General features: G+C 54.3%; 4 protein-coding genes across 5 annotated transcripts in view; 1 reads left to right on the top strand and 3 right to left on the bottom strand.

Annotated features, from left to right (window-relative positions):
- Positions 1-2: 2 nt before the first annotated feature.
- Positions 3-945, bottom strand: Tmem210 (transmembrane protein 210; the record flags this gene model as incomplete). The annotated part of the gene is made up of 4 exons (XM_008831235.1): positions 858-945; positions 568-703; positions 331-360; positions 3-177 (listed from the first exon to the last, which is right to left on the bottom strand). Coding segments are annotated over exons 1-4 (429 nt in total), but the record flags the coding sequence as incomplete, so codon positions are not given.
- Positions 946-3,446: 2,501 nt separating this feature from the next.
- Positions 3,447-15,220, bottom strand: Anapc2 (anaphase promoting complex subunit 2). The gene is made up of 13 exons (XM_008831219.3): positions 15,032-15,220; positions 14,181-14,803; positions 13,209-13,341; positions 11,736-11,910; positions 10,533-10,652; positions 9,296-9,413; positions 8,468-8,649; positions 7,278-7,419; positions 6,917-6,992; positions 6,638-6,841; positions 4,355-4,484; positions 3,878-4,113; positions 3,447-3,797 (listed from the first exon to the last, which is right to left on the bottom strand). Exons 1-13 carry the CDS (start codon positions 15,161-15,163, stop codon positions 3,585-3,587), a joined length of 2,484 nt encoding a protein of 827 aa, XP_008829441.1. The 5' UTR covers positions 15,164-15,220; the 3' UTR covers positions 3,447-3,584.
- Positions 15,221-15,228: 8 nt separating this feature from the next.
- Ssna1 (SS nuclear autoantigen 1) lies at positions 15,229-16,683 on the top strand. Of its 2 annotated transcripts, none has more exons than XM_008831217.3 (3): positions 15,229-15,379; positions 15,598-15,797; positions 16,131-16,683. In XM_008831217.3, exons 1-3 carry the CDS (start codon positions 15,316-15,318, stop codon positions 16,236-16,238), a joined length of 372 nt encoding a protein of 123 aa, XP_008829439.1. In that variant the 5' UTR covers positions 15,229-15,315; the 3' UTR covers positions 16,239-16,683. The 2 variants fall into 2 exon arrangements, with proteins under 2 accessions (XP_008829439.1, XP_008829440.1); XM_008831218.3 differs by having other exon boundaries at positions 15,255-15,340.
- Positions 16,684-17,943: 1,260 nt separating this feature from the next.
- The window catches only part of Tprn (taperin), an 8,151-nt gene continuing 369 nt past the window's right edge, over positions 17,944-25,725 (bottom strand). The window contains exons 2-5 of the mRNA XM_008831234.3: positions 24,006-25,721; positions 18,818-19,052; positions 18,631-18,737; positions 17,944-18,516 (exon numbers count right to left, since the gene is read on the bottom strand). Of these exons, the coding sequence (XP_008829456.2) occupies positions 18,454-18,516; positions 18,631-18,737; positions 18,818-19,052; positions 24,006-25,721 (2,121 nt within the window). The 3' untranslated portion in view covers positions 17,944-18,453. The remainder of the gene's footprint in view (positions 18,517-18,630; positions 18,738-18,817; positions 19,053-24,005; positions 25,722-25,725) is intronic.

Here is a 25,725-nt window from a genome sequence, read left to right as displayed (position 1 = left end):
GGGGGTGGGGGTGGGGGAGGCACCTCTAGAGAAGCCTCCATGGGGATGGATATGAGGCCATGGTTCTCCAAGGATGGCATCATGGATACCTCCAGGTCAGGGTCCATGAGGTGGGACTCCACGTGCACCGAGTGCAGATCCACGCAATCTTCCTGGACCCCGAAGTGCCCCACCAACCTGCATGATGGGCTTGGTCAGCATGATCTTGGTCACTCAGGGCAAGCCAGCCCTAGAGCACAGTGCTTGCAATGCCACTGTGAACTGCACTTCCAGCAAGGTGGCAGAAAGAGAACACAGCTCACCCTTGAGGGCTTCCCCTGGCACACTCACCTGTTGTCCATGTGTTGGGGGCATGTTTCTCTGAGAGGACAAAGGTAGGTGTGAATTCTGGAGCACTGCTTACCCACAATCCCTAGAAACTCCCTCCATATCCCCTACACCCAACACACCAGTCTCAGCCTCTTATGCCATACCACCCAAGGGACAACAGCCTCTCAAAGCATGACTAAGGGCCCAGGGCAGTAACATGGCCTCACTCCCACCACCCCCAACCCCAAGCTCACGCACCCCTTGGCCCGAAAGACGCCAATTGCCACGATGATGAGGGCACAGAAGCAGCTGGCACTGACAGCAGCCAGCACCACAATGAGGGCAATAAGGGCCTCTCGGCTGAGGCCAAGGCTGCATTCACAGTAGGTCCCAGCTGCGGAGAAAGGCCACCAGACCAGAGGACAGTCACTAGCCTATGGAGGACCTCAGTTCCAGCCCCCACCCCAGCAGGTCTCAGAAGTCTACAAATAGCTTGCCCTGCCTAGAAGAGAGAGGGGCTCTAGCTGGGGGGCTCTCGGGAGAAGCACCTGCAACAGGGATGAGCAAAAGGGACAAACATATCAGGCTAAAGGGGCTGCCGGCTGGGCAGGGGTCAGGCTGGGGACAGGGGGCCATGTCCAGCTCCCAGCCCCACCACACACCTCTAGATAGAACTCACTGGATGGTGCTGACCTCACAGTGGGCTTGTGAGGCGCAGGGTGTGGGGGCAGGGTCTCCGAGCACCTAGGCTGACTTCAGCTTCTTTTGCCCTTAGATGCTGTGATTTCAGGAGCCCTCGGCAGCTGGCCCTAGGGTGGAACAGGTAAGGGGAACAGAGTCTGGGAGCTCTGGCCAGATGAGGCAGGTGATGGTCGGGCAAACAGCACTTTCTAGTGAAATGGGTCAGAAACCTATTCTGGTCTCTGGTATGGGGACAGTGGCCTCAGTTTATTCTCTCAACATGAGGGCTGCAGGACTGAGTGGAGACTGCCTGTCCCCAATGAGGCAAGGACGGGACAAGGAGGCAGTGGGAGGAGGGCTGGGTGCATGTGTTGAACTGCTTCGGAAGGCTGGGCTCACATAGCCAACAAAGCCCAGGTTGGAGGGCTGCTGGTACCCCAAGGAATCTGTGATCACCCACTTAGTGGAGGGAATGTGACTGGTCCTATGTGCCTAAGTAGGACCCCAGGCCATAGCCTCAAAATATTCTCTTCAGGGAACAGGTGGCTCAGGAACAGTTGTAGGCTCTGGCTCACATTCTATTAATCAGGGTAAAACGTTCTAAGGGTCTGTTCCCTCTGTAGACCAGACAGCCACTGCCCAACGCAGCCAGTCTTGGGTGCCTGGCATGGTCAGGGTTAACCTACACCTCTGTCCTGAACTTGTTGTCCTAGGCTAGGCTGCAGAGCAACCCCACCCTGTTGCCACTCTTGCCTATGAAGGCCCTGCCAAGCTAACCAAGAGGCAGCAGGAGGAAATGCCAGCCCTGCAGCTGACTGTGCTCAGCCTCGTGCCAGCTGGGGCCCCACAGGTTGTGGGTTGGGGGAAGGCATGGAGGACAATGAATGAGCAGTCTGACCCCAGTGGCTCTGGCCACTGGGAATCTCCTTGACAGCAGACACAGGTACTCTTCTGGGGTTGGTCATCAAGGAACAGCCAGAAGCCCCTGGTACAGTTTTTTGTTCTTGTTGAACGATGTTGAGAACCAAGACTCATTCCTTGGTCTTTAGGGACACATCCAGAAATATACTTTAAAGGAATGCAGGATAGAAAACTGTGCCCAAGGCCAGGGGCTGGCACTGTCACCCTGCCAGGCCAGCCTAGCAGGTTTGCATCCTGGTTAGGACAAAGGCACACCCACCTGTGGCCAGGTGGTGCCAACCAGATAGGAACACTCTGTTGAAGGGACTTCAGGGCCCTACTGTCTAAACTAAGAGGAATCCCTCTTCTTGCAACAACACTGAAGTTGGGGGAGGGAGTCCCTTAGGGCTAGAGGAGAGTAAACCCCATTTCTGTGGTGCTGGCTACTAGCCTTCCTAGGCCTATGAAAGCTTTAGGCTATGGCCAAGGCTGTGTGCCTAATACCTGCTTCCACTCCTTTAAACCCTGAGGCAAGCAGATACCTCTAGAACAGAAGGGTGAGGGGAAACTCTTCAAGAAGACTTCTGCTTAGGACCTGAGTACAGGACAGGCCAAAGCTGAACACTGGGAATGAGAGGAGCAGCACTCAGAGGACTGGGAAAGGCTATCTGAGGGTAGCGGCAGCAGCTGAACTTGGGTGTGGCTTGTGGCCTGGGAGTCACCACAGACAGGACGACAAGCAAGCAATGGTTCCAAAGGGCCTTTGTTTCCTTAGAGAATAGTGCCTCGTATCAGGGCTTTCCTGCCTGAAAACAGCTGTTCTGGACAGAGGCTGAAGCTCCACCAGATCCTATAGCCTCAGGCCAGTGAGGACCCCAGGGGTGAGGACAGAATCAATCTCCTCAACTGGTATGTGGGACAGAACCTGCTCCCAAGGGTGATTGAACCCTGACATGATTCCTGGGCTCTCCTCGCACCCCTGCCCTTGTCCTGTACTTGGGACCACAGGTCTGGGGGACATGGGAGAATCTAAGTACACACTTGTAAGCCCCAAGCACTGTGGTCACACATCTGGATAGGAGAAGGGAACAGAGTTCTAATCCTCTGGTTACTAGGACATGTCCTTAAGCAGCCCTCGACTTGAGATGAGGGAATCCCTTGACTCAGGTCATCTCACCTCGGAGGATCTAACAAGTACCAGCGTCCTAGCAGCACCCAGCCTGGCATGAACTCCGTATAGGCTGCTCAGAAGGGAAGACCCAAGAGTTCCTTTCAAAGGCCAGAAAGGCAGGTTGGAGCTGTAAGTCTAGCCCAGGAGACTAGGCAGCCAACCCTGTTCACTCTTACTAGAGCCACAGGCCCCAGCATGGACTCAAGGCTAGCTACTGAGGACAGTGCAAGAGGTTCTCTAGCACAAACACAGAAGTGCAGGCTGCAGTGTCTGGCTGCTTAGGTGGTCCCCTTACCTGCTGCTGGGAGTCTAGCATTCTGAGGTCGAGTGGCCATAGAGGGAAAATTTGGATGTGTCCATGAGGCCCCACAAAACTACCAGGACATGAAAGGTTAAACCAATCTGCTTTAATCTGTACTCTTGAAGAGCAGGCAGGGGATGGGGGAGAGGGCTGGGCACAGGGACTCTCCATCCAGGGGGGACACAGGCATGGATGCTGTGGGTCAGGGCCTAGCAGGAGCGATCAGCTACAGCTCTTAGGCAGGCGGTAGACACCTGCAGAGTAGATGAGCTGCTGGTCACGGACCTTCTTCTGCAGGTAACCCTGGAGCTCCTGCAGGTCAATCTCAGCCAGCGCTGGGCCAGTCATCACGAACATGCGGAGCATACTGTAGATGCGCTCTAGCGAGAGGCTCTCTAGGTTGGTCAACATGGCTTGGATGTAAGTCCAGAAGAGCTACGGACAGAAGCCAGGCATGGTCAGTCAGGCTGCCTCCTGAGCCTACCCCCAACCCACTGTGGAAGTAGTCAACCTACCAACAACTCTTCCTCCTTTTGGTCAGCCTGGGAGGCCATGCCAGAGTCACTCTCATCATCGCTGTCAATAAGCACCATGTTGTCTCGGTCCTGAGGCCGCTCTTCCTCAATGACAGAGAAAGTGCCTGGAGGCTCCTCTCGAAGCACACCCTGCTGCAGCCACACTGACATGCGCCTCCGCAGCAGTGCCACAGGCATCTTCACCACCTTGCTCAGCTCCTCTAGAGTCCAGCTGGCTGTGTGCAGAGCCACAGGGATGCAAGGTACACTGGAGGAGGCTGTACCTTTCCTATTTCCTATCAGTACAGCTGGGCCTCCAGAGGGACCCACATTGTCCTGAGAGAGGAGGTTGCTGCCCCAAATCCTGCCCACACTGGGATGCAGTGTATCATTTCATAGCTCATTAGAGAGCAGTACCTGGCTCTGGCCCCAGGGTGGTGTGCTCAGGGCAGTACAGGTGGGGTTCTAGGGACTCACCTTGGTCCTGGAAATAGAGTAAAATTACTGCCTGCACAGGGGTCACGGCCACAGACAGGGTGCGGTCAGCCAGCTCTACATCCATTGTCACTAGGCCCAGGGTATGTTTCCAGCTGAGGGTCCTCATTGCCTGGGCAAGAATCAGTAAGAACAGCCCAGTGGGTCCTGGTCAAGTCCAGCTGAACAAGGCATAGTAAATGCCATGCTACCTGCACCCTGTGAGGATGGCACCTCTGGTAGGCAGGTGGTCAGCAACAAGATCAGTTCTGGTCCCCAGATCCTAAGCCACCATGATCTAGCAATGGGCACCACTGATAAATATCTATAGTGCCCCCCAACAAAAGACACAGCCATGTCTAGTATCTCAGAATGTGAGCTATTTGTAAACAGCTATTTGTATTGACATAATTAGTTGAGATGAGATCACACAAAAATAGGGTGATCCCTAATCTAAGACTGGTGTCCTTATAAGAAAAGGAAAGACAAAGTCAATACACAGGCACAGGGGTGGCTACGTGAGGCACAGAGTATGGTGTGATGCAGCCAGGAACACACAGAGCTGCTGGTCAATACCAGACACCAGGGAAAGGAAGGGAGAACTTTCCTAAAGGTTTCAGAAAGAGCACAGTCCTGCCAACACCTTGATATTAGACTTCTAGTTTCCAGAACTGAGATGACATATGTTTGTTATGGGGTTTTGGGTTTTTCTGTTTGAGTCAGGGTCTCACTATGTTTGATTGGCCTAGAACTCACTTTGTAGACCAGGCTGGTCTCAAACTCACAGAGGCCATCGCCCCAACCTCTGTTCCCCAAGTATCAGGATTAAAAGCATGTGCCACTATGATCGGCATATTTATTTATTTATTTATTTGGAGAGTGTCTCACTATATAGCATTGACTGGACTGCAACTTGTTATAGACACCAGGCTAGCCTCCAACTCAGAGATCTGCCTGCCTCTGCCTCCTAAGTGCTGGGATTAAAGGCATGCATTTTACCATACTCAGCCTGATTCAGATATTGAGATTTAGAACTTTGTATTAACATTTAGAAGGTTTTTTTTTTTTGTTTAGGTTGTATGTGAGACAAGGTCTTACTATGTAGCCGAGGCTGGCCTTGACCTATCTATTTTTCTTTTGCTTTAGTCAGTGCTAGGATTATAGATGTGCACCACACCTGGACTAGTAGAGATTTTGGGTAGAGTTGATGCTCGTCCAGGAGCTCTGTTGGTGGCAGATAGAGGAATTGTGGACATGGGCCTAACTTCTTAGCAGAGCCCCAGGGGCCACCAGAGCCATTCCAGTGTTCAGCTGGAATTAAGATGAAGGACACAAGAGAATGTGGCTGTCCTAACCCTTCAGGTATAACAAGAAAAGTGTGGATGAGCCATGTCTGAGACCCAGGGTGGGACCCCAGCATGGCTAGCAGGTATCTCACACCACAGAAACAGCCAGAGGAGCATAGGGAGAGGGTATTAAGTACACTGGACTGGGCACTCAGAAGTCCTCAAGAAGTGTTACGGCTGTGGTGCTCAAAGACTGTGCCCACACACATTGCCATAGTACGTACCAGAGCAGGAAGCACTGGGTAACCAGTAGCCTACCTTTCTACTTGGTAAGAGTGAGGGCCACAAAGACCATATCTGCACTGTTGTAGAAACTGAGCCAGGGGTAGGGACGGCCAGGTATTCACAGTCATAGGCACAGTGTTTCTCCTTAGCCTCCCCAGTCAGGTCCCTCCACCTGGGCCCCATTTTGCTTCCTCTGGAAGAAAATATTCTTGAGTTCTCAAAGCAACTTGCTCAGGGACACAGATCCTCAGCCTTAAGCATGGCAAGGCCTTCGGTTTGCAGGAAGAAATATACCTAGACTCAGCACTTCCCCCATCACAAGATGCTACAGATGCTTCCATGACACACCTGTGTCCACCTCTGCCTGACCCCTTCAGGGCCCCACATGCTCCTTGAGTTGGGGTCTGCCACCTGGTTGCCTGTGTCCCGTAACTCTCCTCTCAGCATCACTGTGCCAGAGCACCCACTAGCCTATATCCTGTGACATGGAATATATTGTAATGTTTGTCAGACTCTTTCTTCCCCTGCCATAACTGACTACAAGCTCAGGAGTAAGGATCCTTGAACCTGGCCATACCACCCACTGGGACTCCAGCTTCCAGAACATCTGGGCTCAGCTATGCTACCCAGAGATGTGGGCCACATGGCCAACTCTATCACCCTAGGAGTTGAGGGGATGAGCACAGACAAGCTACTGAAAGTCCCACTGCTGTACCTTCAGTTTCTCATACTTCTTGCAGTAAACCTCCAGGGCAGCCCTGATGTCCTCAGGGACCTCCAGCTTCTCATCCTTGAAGGGAGGCCAAAATTCACTGGACAGGATGACGGCATAGACACCAAAAGGTGGCTGCTCCTCCACAGGTCGCTTCTCATCCTCCTCTCGGATATTGGCATTGATGCGGCGGGAATCTGCCATATCCTGAGAAGAGGGTATCTCATCAAGGCCCTGGGCTGAAGGGGGCAGGCAGCTGGAGGAGGAGTCCTGGACATTTACCTTGAGCATGACCTCACAGAAGTGCATGGGGGCTTCTCCAAAGCGTAGCTTCAACAGCTCCACATTTCGGATCTCCCTGGAAGGACAAGTTTCTAAGTGGGGCTGCAGTGTGCCCCCACCCCAACTGGTACCCACAGCAGAGAGTATGCCCAGGCACCCACTCTAGAGTAAACCTGGACTAGAGGGAAGGCATGGAACACCACACTAGAGCCAGAGGTCAGTCATCCTGGCCAATAGAGGGCAGCACCAGCTAATCAGGTGTACACAGTCCTCCAAATACAGAATAAAGGTCCTTGGCTGCAGAAGGCCCAGGAGAGGCCCTAGCACCCCTGGAGGTCAGTCAGACCCTTGCAGACCTCACCTCTCAGGACTAAAGCTGAACTGGTGGAGGAGGCGATCGGCCAGCAGTGAACGGTATTCATTGATAAAGAGGTCCTTGCTGCCATAGATGCTGACCAGCAGGCTGATAATGTCCGAAGAGCGCCGCTTAGAACTTGACTTTCCTGGCACAGAATGGGGAAGGGGACATACCACTGGCACCTTGAAAAGGACAGTGACACCTCAGAGCTCACCTGTTGGACATAGCAGTCCAGCACAGCCTGGACGACTCATTTCTCAATGACCCAGGTAGCTGGGGGTAATATGCCCCCCAGAAGACCTATGGTTGGTTCCTAGGGCAGCTCCTCTGACCCCTAATGACTGCCTTACAGGTACCTCCTTGGGTTCCCACTCAGCCTTAAGGTACAGAACAATGGCTTTTTTTTTTTTGGTCTTTTTGAGACAGGGTCTCCCTGTAGCCCCAGCCATCCTGGAACTCACTATGTAGACCAGGCTGGCCTTGAACTCTCAGAGATCCACCTGCCTCTGCCTCCCAAGTGCTGGGATTAAAGGCGTGCGCTCTTTTAAAAGTATGGTTTATGGGTCTGGAGAGATGGCTCAGCGGTTAAGAGCACTGACTGCTCTTGTAGAGGACCAGGGTTTGATTCCCAGCACCACATGGTGGCTATGAACCATCCTTAACTTAAGTTCCAGGAGAATCGAAGCTCTTTTCTGACCTCCATGGCACTGCATGACACGGGTGCACTCACATACATGCAGGCAATACACTCATACACATAAAATAACAATAAAATATTTTTTTTTAAAAAAGTAGGTTTATGACAAGACCTGAGCAGGGAAAAGAGACCATGGCTTCAGAGACCCAGCAGAATGGGGCCAGGCATGAGACACGACCAAGGATGCTACCCTAATCTTTTGAGTCCCAGGACAAAATCACAGCCAGAAGCAGGGTAGAGACGTCTCATGAATATGTTCTCCCACCAGTTACCACCCACAAGGGCACCTTCTGTAGCTGAGGTGGCAGAGATTGCAAGAGCATAGAGCAAGCTGGCTGGTGTTAAGCATGGCTGTGTATGACTTTTACTCCTCAAGCTTGAGGCAGGGGCTGCTCCTGATATAGCCAGGCATCAGTAGCAACAAGTATGACCAGAGCCTAACAGGCCCACAAAGAAGCCCAGGAAGGAACTGAAAGAGTTCAGTGGGTAAACTGACCTGGATCAGCATCCACAGGATCAGGGACCCAATCCTCAGGCTCGCCAGAATCATCCTCGCTGTCCTGGCCAGTCTCCAGGTTGGCTGGATCAGTCTTGGACAACTCAACAGCCAAGTCCCCAGTCCCATCTGAGTCCCCCGTCAGCCCAGCCACAATCTGCCGCACTGTGTCCTCTCGTGTCCTGCCAGGATTGAGTTCTGTTGTCCCCCAGTGTGCATAGTCATCCTGACACTTGCTGTTTCCCATCCCAGTGTGGCCAATGCTCAGTCATGTACTAAGGACAGGCCCATCTGACTTTTTGAAAAAAAAAAACACCCATCACTGCTCTGGGAAAAGCAATGGCTGAGAGAGGCTCAATGCCCAAGAAGCAGAAAACCTGAGTCCAGGGCAGACATCTGACACTATCGGCCTCTGCTGATCAGGTTCTGGGGTCACTAATCCCTAAGCCTGGGAACTCTACTACCAGAGGGCTTTTGGGGCAGCTGTTTGATCAAAGAACCTCTATTCAAACATGTCACCTACCAAAGAGGCCACAGAAGTTCCTAAGAACAGTGTTGAGGCCAGGTCTCTTTCTGTTCTTTCATGTTTGGTCAGCAACAAGGCCAGTAGCTGTTGATAAACCTTTCTGTGCTGGGGTTGGGGCAGTCAGGCCCCGACTGTTGCACAAAAACAGAGCATGGTAACACCATATGGCAACAAGGATGGCCACCTAGCACTGGCAAAAGGAAAGAAGTCCTTAGCCTGGGCTAATCCAGACCCATCCAGGAGAAGCCTCATCTCCATGGTTGCATGAGGGCTGACAATCACACAGCTCAGTAGGCTCTCACCTCAGGTATCGGCGGATGGGCTCACAAGCCACCTCCAAGATGACCATGGAGGGGTCCAACACACGAAGTGCCTTGATGGCAGAGATGTACAGAGTGATAATGTCACATGTGTTGACACCTACAGTGGGGAGAAGGGGCCAGAGATCACGTGGGGCCTTGGATAGCAGCCTCTTGGGTGCCAACACCTGAACTGGCAGCTGGCCACAATGGTCAGGTGACCACTGTGATCCTCATTTCTTAGGGGGCCAAGATTGTAGGGAGCTACTCCCTGGGCCCTACTATCACCATTCAGAGACTATTCATAGGCATAGTCTCCAGAACTTTCCAAGAATCAGTCTGATGGTTTAAATCTAGACTGTGCCCTGCAGGCTTGTGTTTTGTTGCTTAGCATCCAACTTGCAGTGCTTTTTTTTTTTTTTGGTGTTTTGAGACAGGGTCTCCCTGTAGCCCCAGCGGGCCTGGAACTTACTACGAAGACCAGGCTAGCCTTGAACTCACAGAGATCCACCTGCCTCTGCCTCCTGAGCACTGGGATTAAAGATATGCGCCACCACGCCCAGCCTTTGTGGTGCTATTTTATTCATTATTATTATTTTTTAAATTTTATGTGTATGCATGTATTGCCTGCATGTAGGTAAGTGCACCCATGTCATGTAATGCCCACGGAGGTCAGAAGAGGCTGTTGGATCCCCTGGGACTGGAATTTTACGGACAGTTGTTAGCTGCCTTGTGGGTGCTGGGATTTGAACCTGGGTGTTCTGCAAGAACAACGAGTGTTCTTAACCACTGAGCCATCTCTCCAGCCCCTGTGGTGCTATTTTAAAGGTAGGGCTTAGCTGGTGAAAGGAGATCAAAACGGGACCTTTGAGTTTCTTGTCTGTCATCATATGAACAAGGCATCATGCCCTTCCCACCAGGGTGGACTGTAACCCTCTGAGACCAAGAGTCAGAATAAATCCTTTCCCCTTATATTAATTTTGTTATGTATTTGTACATGGCAACACAAAAGTAAATACACAAGCCTTCCCTCCTGCCTGGCAGCCTGTTTTGAAAAGACCACATACAACGCCCAGACTAGACAGGCCCTAACTTCCTCCAAAGATAGATGAACTCACCCCACAAGAACCTCAAAGAACGTCCCAACCCACTCCTTCCTCAGGTCTATAAATCTGGGGTTAGGTACAGCAGGTGATACCTGAAGGCTAAATGGCCAGTACACAGTGGTCACATGTGGTACCTGGGTGGAGGAGCCGAGTCTCTAGGGCTGCCTTAAGAGAAATGAGCAGCTGTTGCCTCTGGTCTGTCCTCTCCAGGCAGTACTTGAGGTCCTCAACAGCTGGCCGAGAGTCTGGGAAGTCTGAAAAGTCCATGGCACAGGGATGGTGAGTAGAGTTGTAATAGGTAGTGAAGGACATATACAGTGTAAGATACACAGTCCTGCAGGGCCTGGCTAAGAGTCATCCATCAGGCACAGGATGTCATCCTGCATACTTTTTCTTCACTCTAAAATTTATTTTCATAGCTGGGTGTGGTGGCGCACACCTTTAATCCCAGCACTTGGGAGGCAGAGACAGGTGGATCTCTGTGAGTTCAAGGCCAGCCTGGTCTACATAGTGAGTCCCAGGACAGCTGGGGCTACAGGGAGACCCGTCTCAAAAAGCATGCACAGAGCCTCTTCCAAGCCACATATCTAAGGGCTAAAGATGTTACATGTGCTTCAAATCAGCTGATCTCTAAACTCAGTCAAAACTAGCTACTTCACCCCACAGTTTCCCTTTCCCTGGGAGTTGTCATGGCAGCTAACAACTGTCTGTAACTCCAGTTCCAAGGGATCCGACAGCCGCTTCTGTCCTCCGTGGGCACTGTGCGATACAGGTGCACTTACCTACACGCAGGCGATACCCACATACACATAAAATAAAAATAATAAAATATTTAAAATTTACTTTCAATTTTTATGTACATGTTTGCCTGCATGTGTCTATGTGTACCATGTGTGTGCTTGGTGCCCAAAAGTCCAGAAGAGGGCATTTTGGATACCCTGGAGCTGGAGTTACAGGTTGCTGTGAAGCACCATGTAGGTGCTGAGAACCAAACCCAGGTCCTCTGCAAGAGGAGTATGCACTCTGAACACTGAGCCATCTCTCCAACCCCATCCTACACATTGGTACATATGGACACTTGACCATAATAACCCCACACTGCAGAGAGAGTGATACCCATGGGCCAGTCCCAAGCAGGAACCAAGACAGAAGGGAGACAGGTGGATACCCAGAAGCACCTGTCTAGTGCCCTGACCTAGACCCAAGGCCATGGCAGACAAAGTCCAGCTCTGATTAACTTACCACCCTGCTAATAATTGGAAGGGAAATAACAGGAAGCCACTAGAAAACCCTCCAGATAAGTAGATAGGGCCTGACGAGTGGGAGACAGAACCAACCTCGGATGATGCTGAAGAGTTCCTCAATACGAAGGCCAGCGTAGATGCGGTAGAAGAATCTCTGTACGTGGCAGCGCCAACGGCGCAGCGTGTTCCCAGCCTCTGGAGATGCTGGCCTAGTGGGGCTGTCCTGCAGGAAAACCTTGCCAAGCCAGCCAACTACCCTTTCGATCCACTGTGGGGAACACTGATATGTGAGGCTGGTAACATTTAAAAACTCCAGCCTGACCCAGCAATTACTCAGTTTTTGGCAGGGCCCTACAGAGCCCCAAAGGCCACCCATGTCTAGAAGTCAGAAGCATCAAACCTACAGGATAACAGAACCAAAGAGGCATTCATGATGCCCTGTCAGTCTTCAGCAGTCTTAGGCCCATCAGTGCTCATGCTTATTTCTGGCAACAGTGATCCTAGTTTGAGATGGTGGCACACGTGGCCTGTGTTGTGCCTAGTAGGGCTCAGTGCAGCTGCCCCAAGAGCCTTCAGGCCAACATTGTGGGACACCCAGTTTGAACACTCCCCACCCTAGCTAATGTATATTCATAGGGGACAGATACCAGAAAAACTGGGAGGTCATGGAAGAAGGTAGGTACAGGGCTTCATATGGCTGTGTAGCTGCCTTCCTTGTGCCTAGCGCTCTGCTAAGAGTTAAGAGATTTCTTCAGGCTTTGCTGGTGTAGAGGCTTGAGGGAGGTGATGTCTGTTCCCAGGATACTGGGTGTTAAGACACCTGTTTCTGGGATGCTGGGAAGAGGCTGTCATATCCCTCATCCTGTCTGTGCATGTATCAAAGGAGGTCTGTTAGTGGGCCAGTCACCATGGCCTTGGGTTTATAGTACTGTTTTCTTACTATAATGATGGGAAAATTCCTATGTGTTTTGCACTGCTTGAGCATATAAACTCTGTGTAAACTTTCAACACTAAGCTTTCTAAATAAATTTTCTGAAGAGAGCAGTAAAAAATGCTCCCAAGTGGCACAAGCCTGTGAGATGCCCAGTCTGAATTTGTTTTGTGGCACCAGTCACAGCAGAGCGTCTACACGGCTGGATCCAGCTTTTCCACAAAGCTAGCAACCCATAGCAGAACCACAGACCATATCTCAACAGTATGGGCAATTAGAGGCCTTCACCGGGACTAACTCCAAAGGCTGACTGTAGGTCAATTCACAAGGGAACTATCAAGTGAGCACATTTTCTAGGACAGTGTAGAGGAAAGGGTCTGATGGGCCTGGCCTTGCCACATATGCCTTGGGAAACCCCCTGACCTTCACAATGCTTCCAGCCACAGAATTCTGCACATATCTACTTAACATATATTAGACTCATCCTTGTCACTGGGGCCCGGACTGGCTTCTACACAGCACCAAGAAGACCTCAGCCCTCACCACTTCTGGTTTACCTTACTGCTAGGCGTCAGTTCTGCCACAAACCTGTTTCTGTCCCCTAACAGGGCACAGCCCACGGAAGGGACACTTACCTTGTGGAACTCCCGCAGGAAGGAGCGCTCATACTCGCCTCTGCAGCGGTCTTCCATCCTCTCCCGGGTCACCTGATGCAGAGTGGTGGTCACAGCCTCAGCACTGACCCGCTCCAGCAGACTGAGCCTATGCCTGGAGGAAAGCCCTGCTCATGGAGCACCCACAACACACATCTGCCCCCTCACCCTGATGGCCCTGCCTATAAAGGAAATACAGTGCACACAACCCACACCAAGGGCTCAGTGCGTATTTCTCTCCTGCCTCCTGGGGTGGACAACACACGAAGGGTTTCAAGCTACTGAAAATTGCCTTCTCTGCCCAGCTGGCCTCAGCTCAGGCTGAGACACTGGCCTTCCCCATGTGATCAAAGGCACCAGATGTGGCTATGAAGGTTCAAGCCTCACAGAGAAAAGGCTGCTTTCCAGCTGCTGCTGTGTGTGCTCCCAGCTCAGACTCCACTCTACAGTAACAAATAGGACTTGAGAGAGAATGAGGAGATTTCCAAACAACTTTCACCTGGGATGAATCCAGCAGGAGCTGTCAAGGCCTTCCTGACTCCTACCAGTAAGAGGGCCTCTCCTCCACTTAAAAGACACTTCCAAACTGCTGCATCTCTGACCTTTTTTCAGTGTAACAAATCATCAAAAATGGACTGAAAGGGTGTGACATTAGAAGGTTACAACGGACCAAAAAACAAAACCTTTTTCTCTCAAGGAAGGGAAAGAAATCCTCTTGCCCATACAATGGCCTGATTTCCCTGATAGATTCTGAGAAACAAACCGGCAAACCTACTGTCTAGAACTATAGGACAGGGACTCTCATGAGTTCATTAACTTTTGCCATGCCCCTGGCTATCAGAACAGGTGGAGGAGACCTCACCGGCCAGTTTACTAGCTCTTTGCAGAGGTCTGCTGGATCCAGGAGAACGGGCGGCCCGAGGAACGAGGACATGGTCAGGTAGCTGTACTCACAGGACCTGGCTGAGCTGGTGGAACTGCTCCAGTGCCTGGCGGCACCAGCACTGCTGCTTGTCACTGCCACATCCTGCACACAGAGGGCTCTGCAGGAGCCGGTAATACCTGCGGCGGGCATAGCGGCTATCCAATTCCCCCTCCAGTTCAGGGTCTGTGCCCCCTTCCCCTTTTCTCTTGCTCTGCATATAGACTCTCAGAAAACGGCCATAAAGGCGCTGGACCATCTCCTGGAAGGTCCTGGGGGTGGAAAAGAACAAGACTCCCCGCAACATGGTTTGGACTTTTTCCCGAAGCCCCTGAGCTCCAGTGCCCATCAGCAGGCCCAGGCGAGTCCATTTCTCCAGGAGTTCCAGGCTACGCAGGTAGGGATCTAGGCGGCTCTCCAGCAGACCGAACGCGTCGAGGAGCAGCAGAAGGCACTGGGGTTCATCGACAGAGTTCTCGCGCTGGGAGATGGCATTCCAGAACTCAGGGGCGATGTTGGCCTGCAGGTCGTTCTGCAGCACCTCCACGAACCATTCCTCCAGGATAGAGTGCAGACCATGGCCCCTAAGAACCTCCACCGCCGCTCGGAGCTCCTCCTCCTTCGGGGGGACCGAACCGCTGGTCCGGGAAGATGCCTGGAGCAGGGAAAACAGTGAGAAGGGAGAGGGAGCGGCGAGGAGGAAGGAGGGGGTAGGAAACCCCGCTGCGGCCGTCCGCAGTCGGTGCTAAGGAAGGGCTACCCGGGAGCCAAACGAAGCGGATAGGTGAAGGAAGCAGGCCTGCTAGGGACCCGAAGGAGGACGCCCTAAAGCGTGAAGCGGCCTGAGCCGCGCACCGGCCCGCTGCCCTTTCCCGGGCCTCACCAGCCCCAGCGCAGCCGTCGGCACCAAACCGGAGCTCACGGTATTCCAGGCCACTAGGAGCTCCTGTCCAGGCCCGGGGTCGCCATCCACGGCCGGAGCCGCCGCGGCCGCCGCACCAGCCGCGGCCTCCATCAGCTCCAGCGAAACAGACCCGCCCAGCGCAGCGTGCGGTGCTGACGCACGGCTGAGTCTGGCGCGCCGCGGTGACGCGCATCCGCACGCCGAGGACGGCGGTGCGCAGGCGCGGGCGAGGCAGTGGCGGCGGCGGTTGGCGCTTTGGTTGGATGGTACTCACCATGACCCAACAGGGTGCGGCGCTGCAGAACTACAACAACGAGTTGGTCAAGTGTGAGCGGCGAGGGCGGGAGGCCGAGGGTCGCGAGCAGGGGTCGGGGCTGTGGGCCAGAGTTGGGATTGGCATCGCGGGCCGGGGTCGGGGCTGCCGGCGCCCGGGTTCCGGCCCGCAGGTCCTGGCAGCCGCACACGCCTTCGCGAGGCCTGCCTGTGGTCGGGGTCCTAGGTCACCGAACCCCCATCGTCAGCTCTGTCTCCTGGGCTCACCCTAGGCATCGAGGAGCTGTGTCAGAAGCGGGAGGAGCTGTGCCGTCAGATCCAGCAGGAGGAAGATGAGAAGCAGCGGCTGCAGAATGAGGTGAGGCAGCTGACCGAGAAGCTGGCCCAAGTCAACGAGAACCTGGCGCGCAAGATAGCCTCCCGCAACGAGTTTGACCGGACCATTGCAGAGACGGAGGCTGCCTACCTCAAGGTGGGGTTCGCAGCGGTCAGTGCCTCACTAGCGGCTGAGGCTAGGGCTCATTGAGGATTTGAGGCTGTAGGGGGGACAGTGGGACTGTTTGGGGTTTAAGAGAGTGAGCAGCCGTGTGTTGGGAAGAATACACAGAGTGGATATTTATATCCCAGCCTGGTTTTTGCAGGGTGGGAGGAAGAGGTATGGGACAGACGCCAGAGAGAAGATGGTCTCACCCACCCTGTGACCTGTTGACAGAAGGCCAGATTTCCACACTTCAGTGTGAGAGGCTGTGGTAGTGGGATCTTCCCAACCCGAAAAATAACAATCTTTTCATTTCTGTGGCCCCAGATCCTTGAGAGCTCGCAGACTCTGCTTAGTGTCCTCAAAAGGGAAGCTGGGAACCTGACTAAAGCCACAGCCTCAGACCAGAAGAGTACTGGAGGCAAGGACAGCTGACAAGTGCCTGTCTCATCTGTGGCTCATGGCAGCCCAGTCCCAGCATGTCTGTTGTAAAGTGTTCTTTGTGGCCTCAGATGCTTAGGTCTTAGGTGCCCAGAGGGGCAGCTACTGACCTCCACCCACCTTGGATTATAAGAAAAGCCTTAGGCACAGCTAACCTGGGGGCAGAGTTCCTGGGTCTGTTCTCACTTGTGCTGTGGGGACACTGGGCTCCAGGTCAGCTCTACAAGGGGCCTCTCTCTGAAGTTCCTGTATTCCTTTGGGCTGACAAGGAGGTCCTGGGTCTGGCCCTAGAACTGTGGGAGCCCCTCACTCTGTCTCCTTAGCCAATGGGGGCCCAGGCCAGGCAGATGGAGGAGAGGACTTCCACTCCAGAACCCAAACCATAGGGCTCACCCTCATGGCCTCTGATTGTTGTCAATAAAGGTTGTCTTTGCAAAGATCTGTGGCATCTTGCTGCCTCTCCTGAGTGTGGACTGTCAGACTCCTATAGAACCAAAGCACAAGTTCTATCCAGCTGCCATCTCTGTTTCTGGGAGGTAAGAGGGCCTGCAGGAGTTTTCCCTGTGAGTATCCCCTATCTTCAGAACACAGAACTGAAGTTGCCCACCTTACCCAGGCCAGCCTGAATCCTTAACTCTCCTTGCAGGGCTGCTGGTCCCCTTCCCCGAGTCCAGCACACAAACTACCCCCCAGGTATAGCTGGGCTCTGCTATACTTGGTGTCCAGCACAAAGCCTGACCCAAAGACAGCTAGCTATTACAGAGTCCACACTATGTGTTCTGGGTCTAGGTCCCTCAACAAGGAATGGGGGCGGGGGATCTTCCTCAGTGCCAATCTTTTTGGTCCAGTACACTGCTACTGCTGCCAGGACCCACCTTTTTCCAACCACAGGTTGGATACTTCCCTCTTTCCATGTGTCTTGGGGATCCATTGTAAGCATCTGTGGGTTGCCACAGCTGCTCACGGGTGAATTTAGAAGTATTTGTTGACCAAGAGGATCCAGGAACCAGGTGTGGAAAGTATCCTTGAAGCTGGGTTTACCCCAGTCCCAGAGAATCACACCCAACATTATTCCTTCTGGGGCTCATCAAACTTCATTATCTGTTCTTAGGTGACCAAGGGAAAAGGACATTTGCATTCAGTGCCTGTGACAGTTTGCTTGTGTATCTAGATGACCCAAACTCTACACTGTGATTGTGGCTGCCCGGGCCACTGAGAGCACAGCTGTCAAGCTGGCAGCCCAGCTTTTCCCTAGACTCCTAGGAGCTCTCTGTTGTCATAGTCTTGCTCCAGGTTCATAGGTCAGGGGTTTCCAAGCCAAACATGAGACAGGATCTCCAAAGTTCCACTTAGCCCCCGTCCTGTGCCATATATACACTACCCTACTAGGCTCCTAATCTCTGAGTGAAGCCTGTCAGTTCTAACACTCACCTTTCTCCCACCTGACATATAGGCCCCTGGGTCATGGAATTCCAGATCCTAGAAAGCAGACCCACTTCCCACTTCCTACTGTGCCAGCTCTGAGAGGCTCACAGGTAGAGAGTAATAGGCTATGGAGGTGGGGGGCAAGAGCCTGGGCCAGTAGGACCTCAAGGAGTGAGAATACAGACTGGGGCTACCTTTTGCCTCTTGGCACAAGTGTCCAAACTAGCCACCCACCCTGCTCTTGGACTGAGGACTGTAAAAAAGGCAAGAATGGCCTTGTTTAGTGCTGTTTATTGAGTCCAACATCAGAGGCATGGAAAAAAACCTGCCATCTATCACAAAGAGTTATCAGTTCTATCATGCTAGAAATGTAGGCTGAGTGCAGGGACTAGGAGTTCTTCGAACAGCCAGGAGAGCCATTCACCCCAGACATGCCCAGCAGTAGTGAGGCTCAAAGTAGGAGCTGAGAAGCAGCTGTGGTGGCGGGAAAGGCAGCACCCTAGGGCAGGATGTGACCCAGCTCCTATCTGGTCATAGATGGGCTACTGTGGACAGACGTCAGCCTGTCCCACAGGCAATTCCCCATTTCTGTTCTTCCTCAGAGCCCCCAAACAGAGTAGTGAGACTCAGACCTGGCCCTAAAGACAGGAAAGAACAACAGGGAGGGAGGGAAGCAGAGCCAGGTGAAGGGGCACAGGATGAAGACAGGGCTCCTAGACATCGACTGGCTCCCAGGACCATCATGTGTAGGACTAAGACTTGGCCATCCTGTTAGCTCCAAGGCTCAGAAATAGAGGGCTGGCTCACTTTGGAAGTCTGAGAGATCATTCTGACCGGCAGGTGTGAGCTGAGAGAAAGTACAAAATACAGTTATCAAGGCTTATCCAGGCATCAGCCCCTTCCCCATACCATATAGCCCTTGGTGCTTATGGGTCTCTACCCCCTGCTCCACTTGACTCACCATGACCTCCTTCAGTGGAAGTTCTGCCTCACTTGGAGCCTGCACCAGTGCCTGCTCCTGCCACTTGCTGAAGGCCATAGAATGCTTAGGGGTGTAGCTGGATAGGCCTGTGGACCAAAGATCATAAACATGGATATCTGGAAGTGTGACCCAGGTTCCATTCCCATCTCAACAAATGGGTACTCACCTGAGCTGCCATCTGGTAGCCGGGGACTCTCAGGTCCCACACTGCTCACAAATGTGGCCCGGGGTAGGAAGAAGGCAAAGGGCTTCTCTGAGCCAGGCCCCCCTTCCTCCTCTTCACCATCTTCTCCTTCCTCTTCCTCCTCTTCCTCCTCCTCTGCATCTTCCTGTACCAGGGAGCTCTCAGAAGGATACTCGAATGTTGTATGTAGGCTCTTGTCATTGAAGGAGATCTTCATCTAGGAATGAGCAATGTCAGCAGGAGCCCCACCACCCAGCTAAGCACAGAGATGCTGAGCAGCACCACCAGCCCTTCAGAGATGTGCAGACGGAGAAAACCCTTCTACCAAGAGCTATAGGCCCCACCTATCCCCTCCACCCTCTGCCTGCAGCAGTTCCTAAAGCCAATTCCATGTCCTGGGTTTCTGGGCACCCACACAATCCTGAGCACAAATACCACACTACCAGGGGCTTGCTTGAGAGGCTGGTACCCACAAAGTCAGAGTCAGGCATAATCACCCATTTTACAGGCTGAGTAGAAAATCCCACTTCCACAGAGTCTGTGGTACCAGCAAACCCCATCAGTGAGCCCTAACTCCCACCCTTACCATGTACCTCATAGGCTCCAGAATTTTTATTTCAGGAAAAATTATCTCCCACTAGCCTGGGCTGCTGGTTCTGAGAGGCAAGAGAGCTGTGAGCACCCTCTGTCATGATCCTCCTGCCTGTTACCTGGACTGGGAGCCCCACCTCAAGGCCTGGGTGTGCTGGGTGGGGACCCAGTATTGCTGAGGTCCCCCACTTAGCTGAGCTCTCCTTGGTGGATCAGTAATGAACATGAGCACTCACTCGCCTACAGCAGATGGAGCAGTTTTGCTGGGCTCGAAATATTAAACTCTCGGGCACAAGACACCAGCAGCCAGCTCAGGTTCCCCCTCTTCCTCTGGAAGGAACCAGAGGCCCAGCAGGATAGAAGAGTAGCCTGGTAGGAGGGCTGAACCTATCCTGAAGTAGCAGAGGGACTCTGGCACAGGCCACAGAATGTACACAGGGTTCACAAAAGCAGGCCCTGACTATGAGCCAGCATCCTGCCTCTGATCCCTCTCTGCCAGTGGCCACACTTGCCCACATGGCTATCAGTACCTCTCGGCCTCTGCCCATTGTAAGTCCCCCCACCTGATCCCACAGCCAAGGAAAAGGCCCCAGGAACTGGAGCTCCTAGCTTCTCCTCAGCATGCTCGGAAAGGTCTGTTTCCACCAGCACCCACCACCCCCACTTTGACCATCTGCACTTAATGAGCAGTCAGGGAGGGAGACAGGTGGGGACGATCCCTTGGGCCAAGCAAAATACAGAGATGTCCACTCCTGTCATATGAAGGTATGCTCTGCCCTACCCTGCCCTCAAAGGCCACCAAGTACTCCAGCCATGGCCCCACTGGAGACTAAGCAGTGTCACCTGACCTTTCTGACGCTTTCTGAGAAAGAAACCCCAGAAGGAGTCCAAGGCGGCCCCTGGATACATGGAGCCCTTGAGACCCATCCCCCCACTACTGAGAACACAGGATCAGCTGCCAGGCCCAGTGGATTAACATACCCTCATTAGTCTGCATGACCAGTTCCCAGCAGAGAAGCTACAGGGATGGGCACACGTGGGTATGGTGCCTGGCACAGCCTGGCCAGGCTCGGCGGGGAGGGGAGTGCTCACAAGCCTGTCTGTCTCAACTGCAGCCCCAGCCCCAGTTGCTTATTGCCTCCCTTGTCTCTGTTGGACCAGTGTTCACAGGCCTCCCTCTCCCTTCCAGGGTAGGTCACTGGGTCACTTGGTGACTCATGCCTGTAACCTCTGCCCAGAGGTGGGGCTGTCACGACAGGTGGGAGGGTACAGACCAGGATTGTCACTATATACCTGGTCACCAGTGTCTGGGGGACTTTGCCCAACATACCCAGTAGAGCAGACTAGTGACAGAACCTCCTGGCTTTCACAGGGCCCCTTTGTTCTCCCTCAACCTGCCCTACCCATACACACCCAGCTTAGGTTACCAAATGGTGTCCACCTTGGGACTGCACTCAACCTGCCTGGTTGGAGGTGGTGCTCAACCAGACCCTGCCCCCACTTCCTTGAACACACTGCCTGACTCCTATCTCCCATTCAGCCCCAGCTAAAGATACCAAGGGTGTTAAGATACAGGTAAAGGCTGCCCAGCTGAGATGTCCACAGCTGCTGCCTCCCTGAGAGCAAACCCTCTACTAGTGGGGTGACTGCATGAGCAGGGTCCAGTCCAGATCTGAAATCCCTGGCTCCAGAAAGACCACCTCAGGGTCACCCACAAGAAGAGCTGGGGGAGGGGGAACTGGCTGAAAATGAAAGCAGGTGAGAGGGACACTCAAGCTGGCTTCAACTGAGGGAGGCAGGGCAAGTGCCAGCCAGGCTTGGGGCTTCAGGCTAGAGGGAGATGGTGTGGCTGAGAAGAGTGGAGAGGAGACGTACTTTCAGGTGGGAGCCAGGCTGAGGACCACTACCAGGCCACAAAAGTCAGGGTGGAGGTTACACTACAGGAGGGTGGGGGGCCCGAGCCCCAGGGACATTAACATGCTTGGTTGGGTGTGGCATAGAACCTAGAGGTGGGGAGAAGCAGCCAGACAGGTAGGAGCCTGGACAGGTGGTGCTCCACAAACAGGAGAGGCTTATGGCCCTCCCATGGGAGACAGGGATGAAAGGACCCCCCTCTTGCCAAGAAAACAATGGGGGATGGACAGGATGCAACACCCTCTACCAGGGAAGAGGCACAGGGTCTCTGTCCACTCTCCCAACAGATAACCTAAATGGAAATGTGTTTCTGCCAGGTTCCCTCCCAGGGACACTGATCATTGGAGGCAACACCCCCACCCAGAGCAGGGCTGCATCCCTCTGAAGCCATGATACCCTCTTGCCAAGCTACCAGCCCAAGGCAGGTTACCCAGTACCTTCCCCCACCCAGAAGACCCAATCAAGACCTGCCCCTCACCTGCACCCTAGAAAGCCACCAGCACTCCTACCACTGCCCTGGGGTCACATAGCCATGGGGGAGTCAAAGTGATCAGTGACCCCAAGGTCCTCTGGGCCCATCCACTCCCACCAGGAGGAAGCAGGAGTCCAAACTAGGCCAACAGCGTGGGCTTCAGAAACAGCCAGGAGCACCCTGAGCTCCCCCAGGGGCTATGGGCAGGAGGAATGTCAAGGGAAGGACAAAGTATGTGGGGGCCCTACCCTGCACAGGGCTCTGAAGACTGGGCAGCTTTATACCCTGCCCCCCATTCTATCTCTTGTTGGGCAGGGCAGCTGGTACATGCAAGGGCAGGATGTCACAGACAGCAGGTTATGCTGCTCTGGGAGTACCTGCCCAGGCCACTTGGCCATAAGCATCATCCATCTGGACCCCTAACTCTCTCAGGCTGGCTCAGAGACCAGGGCCAGGCTGCTGGCCAAGGCCCTGTCCCCAGCTCCTGCTAGCTTTCAGGCCCTATCCTGCTTTTTTGAGATCTGTGTGAAGCACCACACCCGTGGCCCTGTCCTTCTCACTCCAACCCAACCACAAATGACTCCCACAGTTGTCTGTGGACAGGGGGCAGGATAGCCAGCCTCTCGGCAACAGCCATCCAGTCCCAAAAAGAACCCAGGTTCAAGGTGGAGGGGTGTCCCAGGATTGGGCAAGATTCTGAAACGGAAAACTGAACTCAGCCCCTGCCCCCTGAGCCCCATGAGCTCCATGGCCTCCTGAGCCTCCTGCACCTCAGCTCCCTTATCTACATAAGGGGTGCTGTCATCACTTCTGCTTCTGGGACAAACATGGAGAGAGACCACCTCACTGTGATGCCAGTCAGTCAGGAGGCAGGGAAGGGAGTAGACAAGAAGTGGGAAGGGGCCTGAATCAGTCTCACCCCCAAAGACTCGGCACAGAACACTTTAAGAGTGGGAGAAACATGGTCTCATGTGACAAAAGTGTTACAGGCCCGAGTCCCCTCACCAGAACTCCTCTACAGATGATCACTGTGAGCTGGGCATGATGGTGCACACCTTTAATGCCAGCAGAGGCAGAGGCAGGCAGATCTCTGGCTAGCCTGGTCTGCATAGCGAGCTCCAGGCCAGCTGGAGCTATGGGGAGATCCTGTGCCCCCCAAAAAAACAAAAACAAAACAAAACCAAGATCATTATTGTGGATGCCTGAACCAGCAGATGGAACTGGCAGGAGAGCTGATGCCCAAGCCCAAGGAGAGGTTAGCATGGGTAGCAGAGACAAGGTCAACTGGGGCAGGAAGCAAACAGAGGGAGGAAAAACACAGGAGACGGTGTGGCTCATTGTAGGAGGCCTCAAGGAAATTGAGGTTGGGTAAGCCTAGATTCTAGATGTTCTGGACTGGATACTGCAGGCACCATTTCTCAGCAGCAGGAAAGGCACACCTGCCTGTACCAGCTGACTGAGAGTCATGTGGGACTGGCCTTGGAATTTGCCCCAGGGGACAAATACAGACCCTGAAACAATCAGGAAAAATCTGAGGAAAAATATGAGCTTTCCTTGTGCCCAGAAGGTTGGGAGTCACTGGCCAAAGCTGGCCAGGAAGTACGGTTCACCTGGCTGGCTGGCTGGCTGGCTAGCTATGAGCCTCCAGAAGATTGTTTTTGGGTAAGGCCCTCCTGACCAAATCTGACATGAAGCCTTGGTGCTCAATCCATGCTTGCACAAGGCCAAAGCCTGTCAAGCTTTGGCCCCTGTACCTTCTGGGGAGCTGAGAACCCCCTCCAACTGGCTTATGAGCTGTGTGCCCAGACTGACCTCGAAGTTCCATAGGACCATGTCATGTCAGGCTGCCTTCAAAATCAGGGCCAGGACAAAGCCCACAGGCCAGACTACTTTATGCGGCACTGGCTGGCCTGGAACTCAAGAGATCCACCTGCCTCTGCCTCTGCCTCTTGAGTGCTAGATTAAAGTTGTATACCACCATGCCCAGCCAATTCCATGTGGAAGCAGGAGCTCTGCACTGTGAGACCTGACCAGCCATCCCTTCCAGCTCTGAGGTACACAGTAGGCTGGCCGACCCCAGCCCTGGGCCATCATGACTGTAGGGGCCCTGGACCTGGCACAACCACACAGTCCAGGTTCTTCTTTGAAATGTGTAGAAACCCTCATGGGAGCATCTCTGTCCCCACCACTGACCTTCTTTCTTGAGGAACCAGCCTTGATTAGGCAGGACTTCTGTAGGGCCAGGTAGCCACCAATCACCTCGATTTCATGCACAGTGGGATAGCGCTTCTTCAGGGTGTTCTCCAGGGCAGTGTGGGGTCCTGCCAGGCAAACACCCTCCTCTTCCTCAGCCTCCTGTTGCTGAGGTTCCCCGTTGGCCTGGCTGACGGGTGATTCCCGAAGGGCCCCTGGCTTCCTCTTCGGCACCACTATGAAAGTATTGTTACCTCGGTGCTGGACTTCTGAGTTGTGCCCAGGCCTGGCAAGGCAGAGGTGGTACTGAGGAGGGACACTCACTGCTGAGCAGGGCAGTTTGGCTTCTTGGTGGGCCTCGTCCTCAGAGTCCACCTCATCGATGAAGGTGACCGGCAGTCCTAGCCTCCCAGGCTCCTGGCCATTCTTGGCCAAGCCAGGAACCCACAAACCCTCGGCAGGCTCAGCTTCAACAGTGGCTGGTAGTGATGGAGGTGGTGAGGATGGCCTCTGCCACCTGATAGACCTGTCTGTGAGGGCAGTGGCTGGCCTGGGGCAGCCCCCCTCCCTAGCTGCCCGCTGCACCTCAGCAGCCAAGGGACTCCTCCCTAAGGCAGGTGCACCATCCACTCTAGACACCAGCTGGGATCTGAGTCCCTGGCTCTGAGAGGCCCAGCCCACCTCTCCCTTTGGCAGCTCCTCTGACTGCCTCTCCTCAGAAGGATGGCTCCCAGAGGCTTTGCGCTTGGGGATCAACATGAAGGAGTTTCGGGAGTTCACACGAAGGTTGGCCAGAGCTCTGGCCTGAAGATCCCCCACTGGAATAGTCTCCATATCTGGCTTGGGGGCTGGCCTTATTTCGAAGGAGTCGTTGGAGCTAGTGGCAGAGGAGACCCACTGGCGCTGGCTGGGAGTGGCACTGGCAGGGCTGGGCACCGGGAAGGCAGGGTGCCCGGCTGGAGTGGCACTTGGGGTCCCAGAGCTGGGAGGCGGGTGGAGGGGGGGCTCCCCTGACTCCACCTTTGGCTTCCACTTGCCTGGCGCAGGTGGAGAGCCCTCGAGCATGTTGGCAGGGCCGGCCTGGGACTCTGGATTCGGCGACCCATTAGAAAGCTGGCGATCGGCTGCACAGCGAGGCAGGCCTCGGGGGTGAACAGTGAAGGAGTTGCTGCCAGTCTTCTGGAGGAAGTCACTGCGCCGGGCCCCGTGGCCTGCCCCGCCGCCGAAACTCCCGGGCTCGCTGCAGGCGGAGCGTTGGCCAGCCCGCACAGAGGCGGGCGCAGGCGGAACAAGGGGTGCCGGCTGGCTCCGGGGCACCGGCGGGGCGGAGGCCACGGGCCGACTGGTGGGCGCGCGCGGAGCAGCGGTTGCAGGACCCACCGGGAGCCCCGGCAGCGCGGAGCGGGAGCGCTCGGGACTCCTGCGGCGGCGGGGCGCGGCCGGCTGATCGAACTTCTCCAGCAGGCGGCTGACGCGGCCGGGCTGCGGCGTCTCGTACACCACGACTTCGGCAGCACGGATGCCGGCGGCGGGCGGGAAGCCGGGCGAGGACTCGATGATGAGGATGTTGTCGGCGCGGATGGTGCGCACGCCTGGCACGCGGTGGTACAGCTCCAACAGCTGCTGCTCCGGCTGCGCCCCTCGCCGGCGCTCGGACTCCAGCCGCATAAACGGGTTCTCGCGCAGCGGGCCCAGACTCTCCGCCAGCACTAGCCGCTCG

This window comes from Nannospalax galili, unplaced genomic scaffold (genome assembly GCF_000622305.1).
Source record: "Nannospalax galili isolate Female #2095 unplaced genomic scaffold, S.galili_v1.0 scaffold35, whole genome shotgun sequence".
Classification (NCBI taxonomy): Eukaryota; Metazoa; Chordata; class Mammalia; order Rodentia; family Spalacidae; genus Nannospalax; species Nannospalax galili.
The sequence above is the reverse complement of the archived record's forward strand: the minus strand, read 5'-3'. Positions and strand labels throughout refer to the sequence as shown.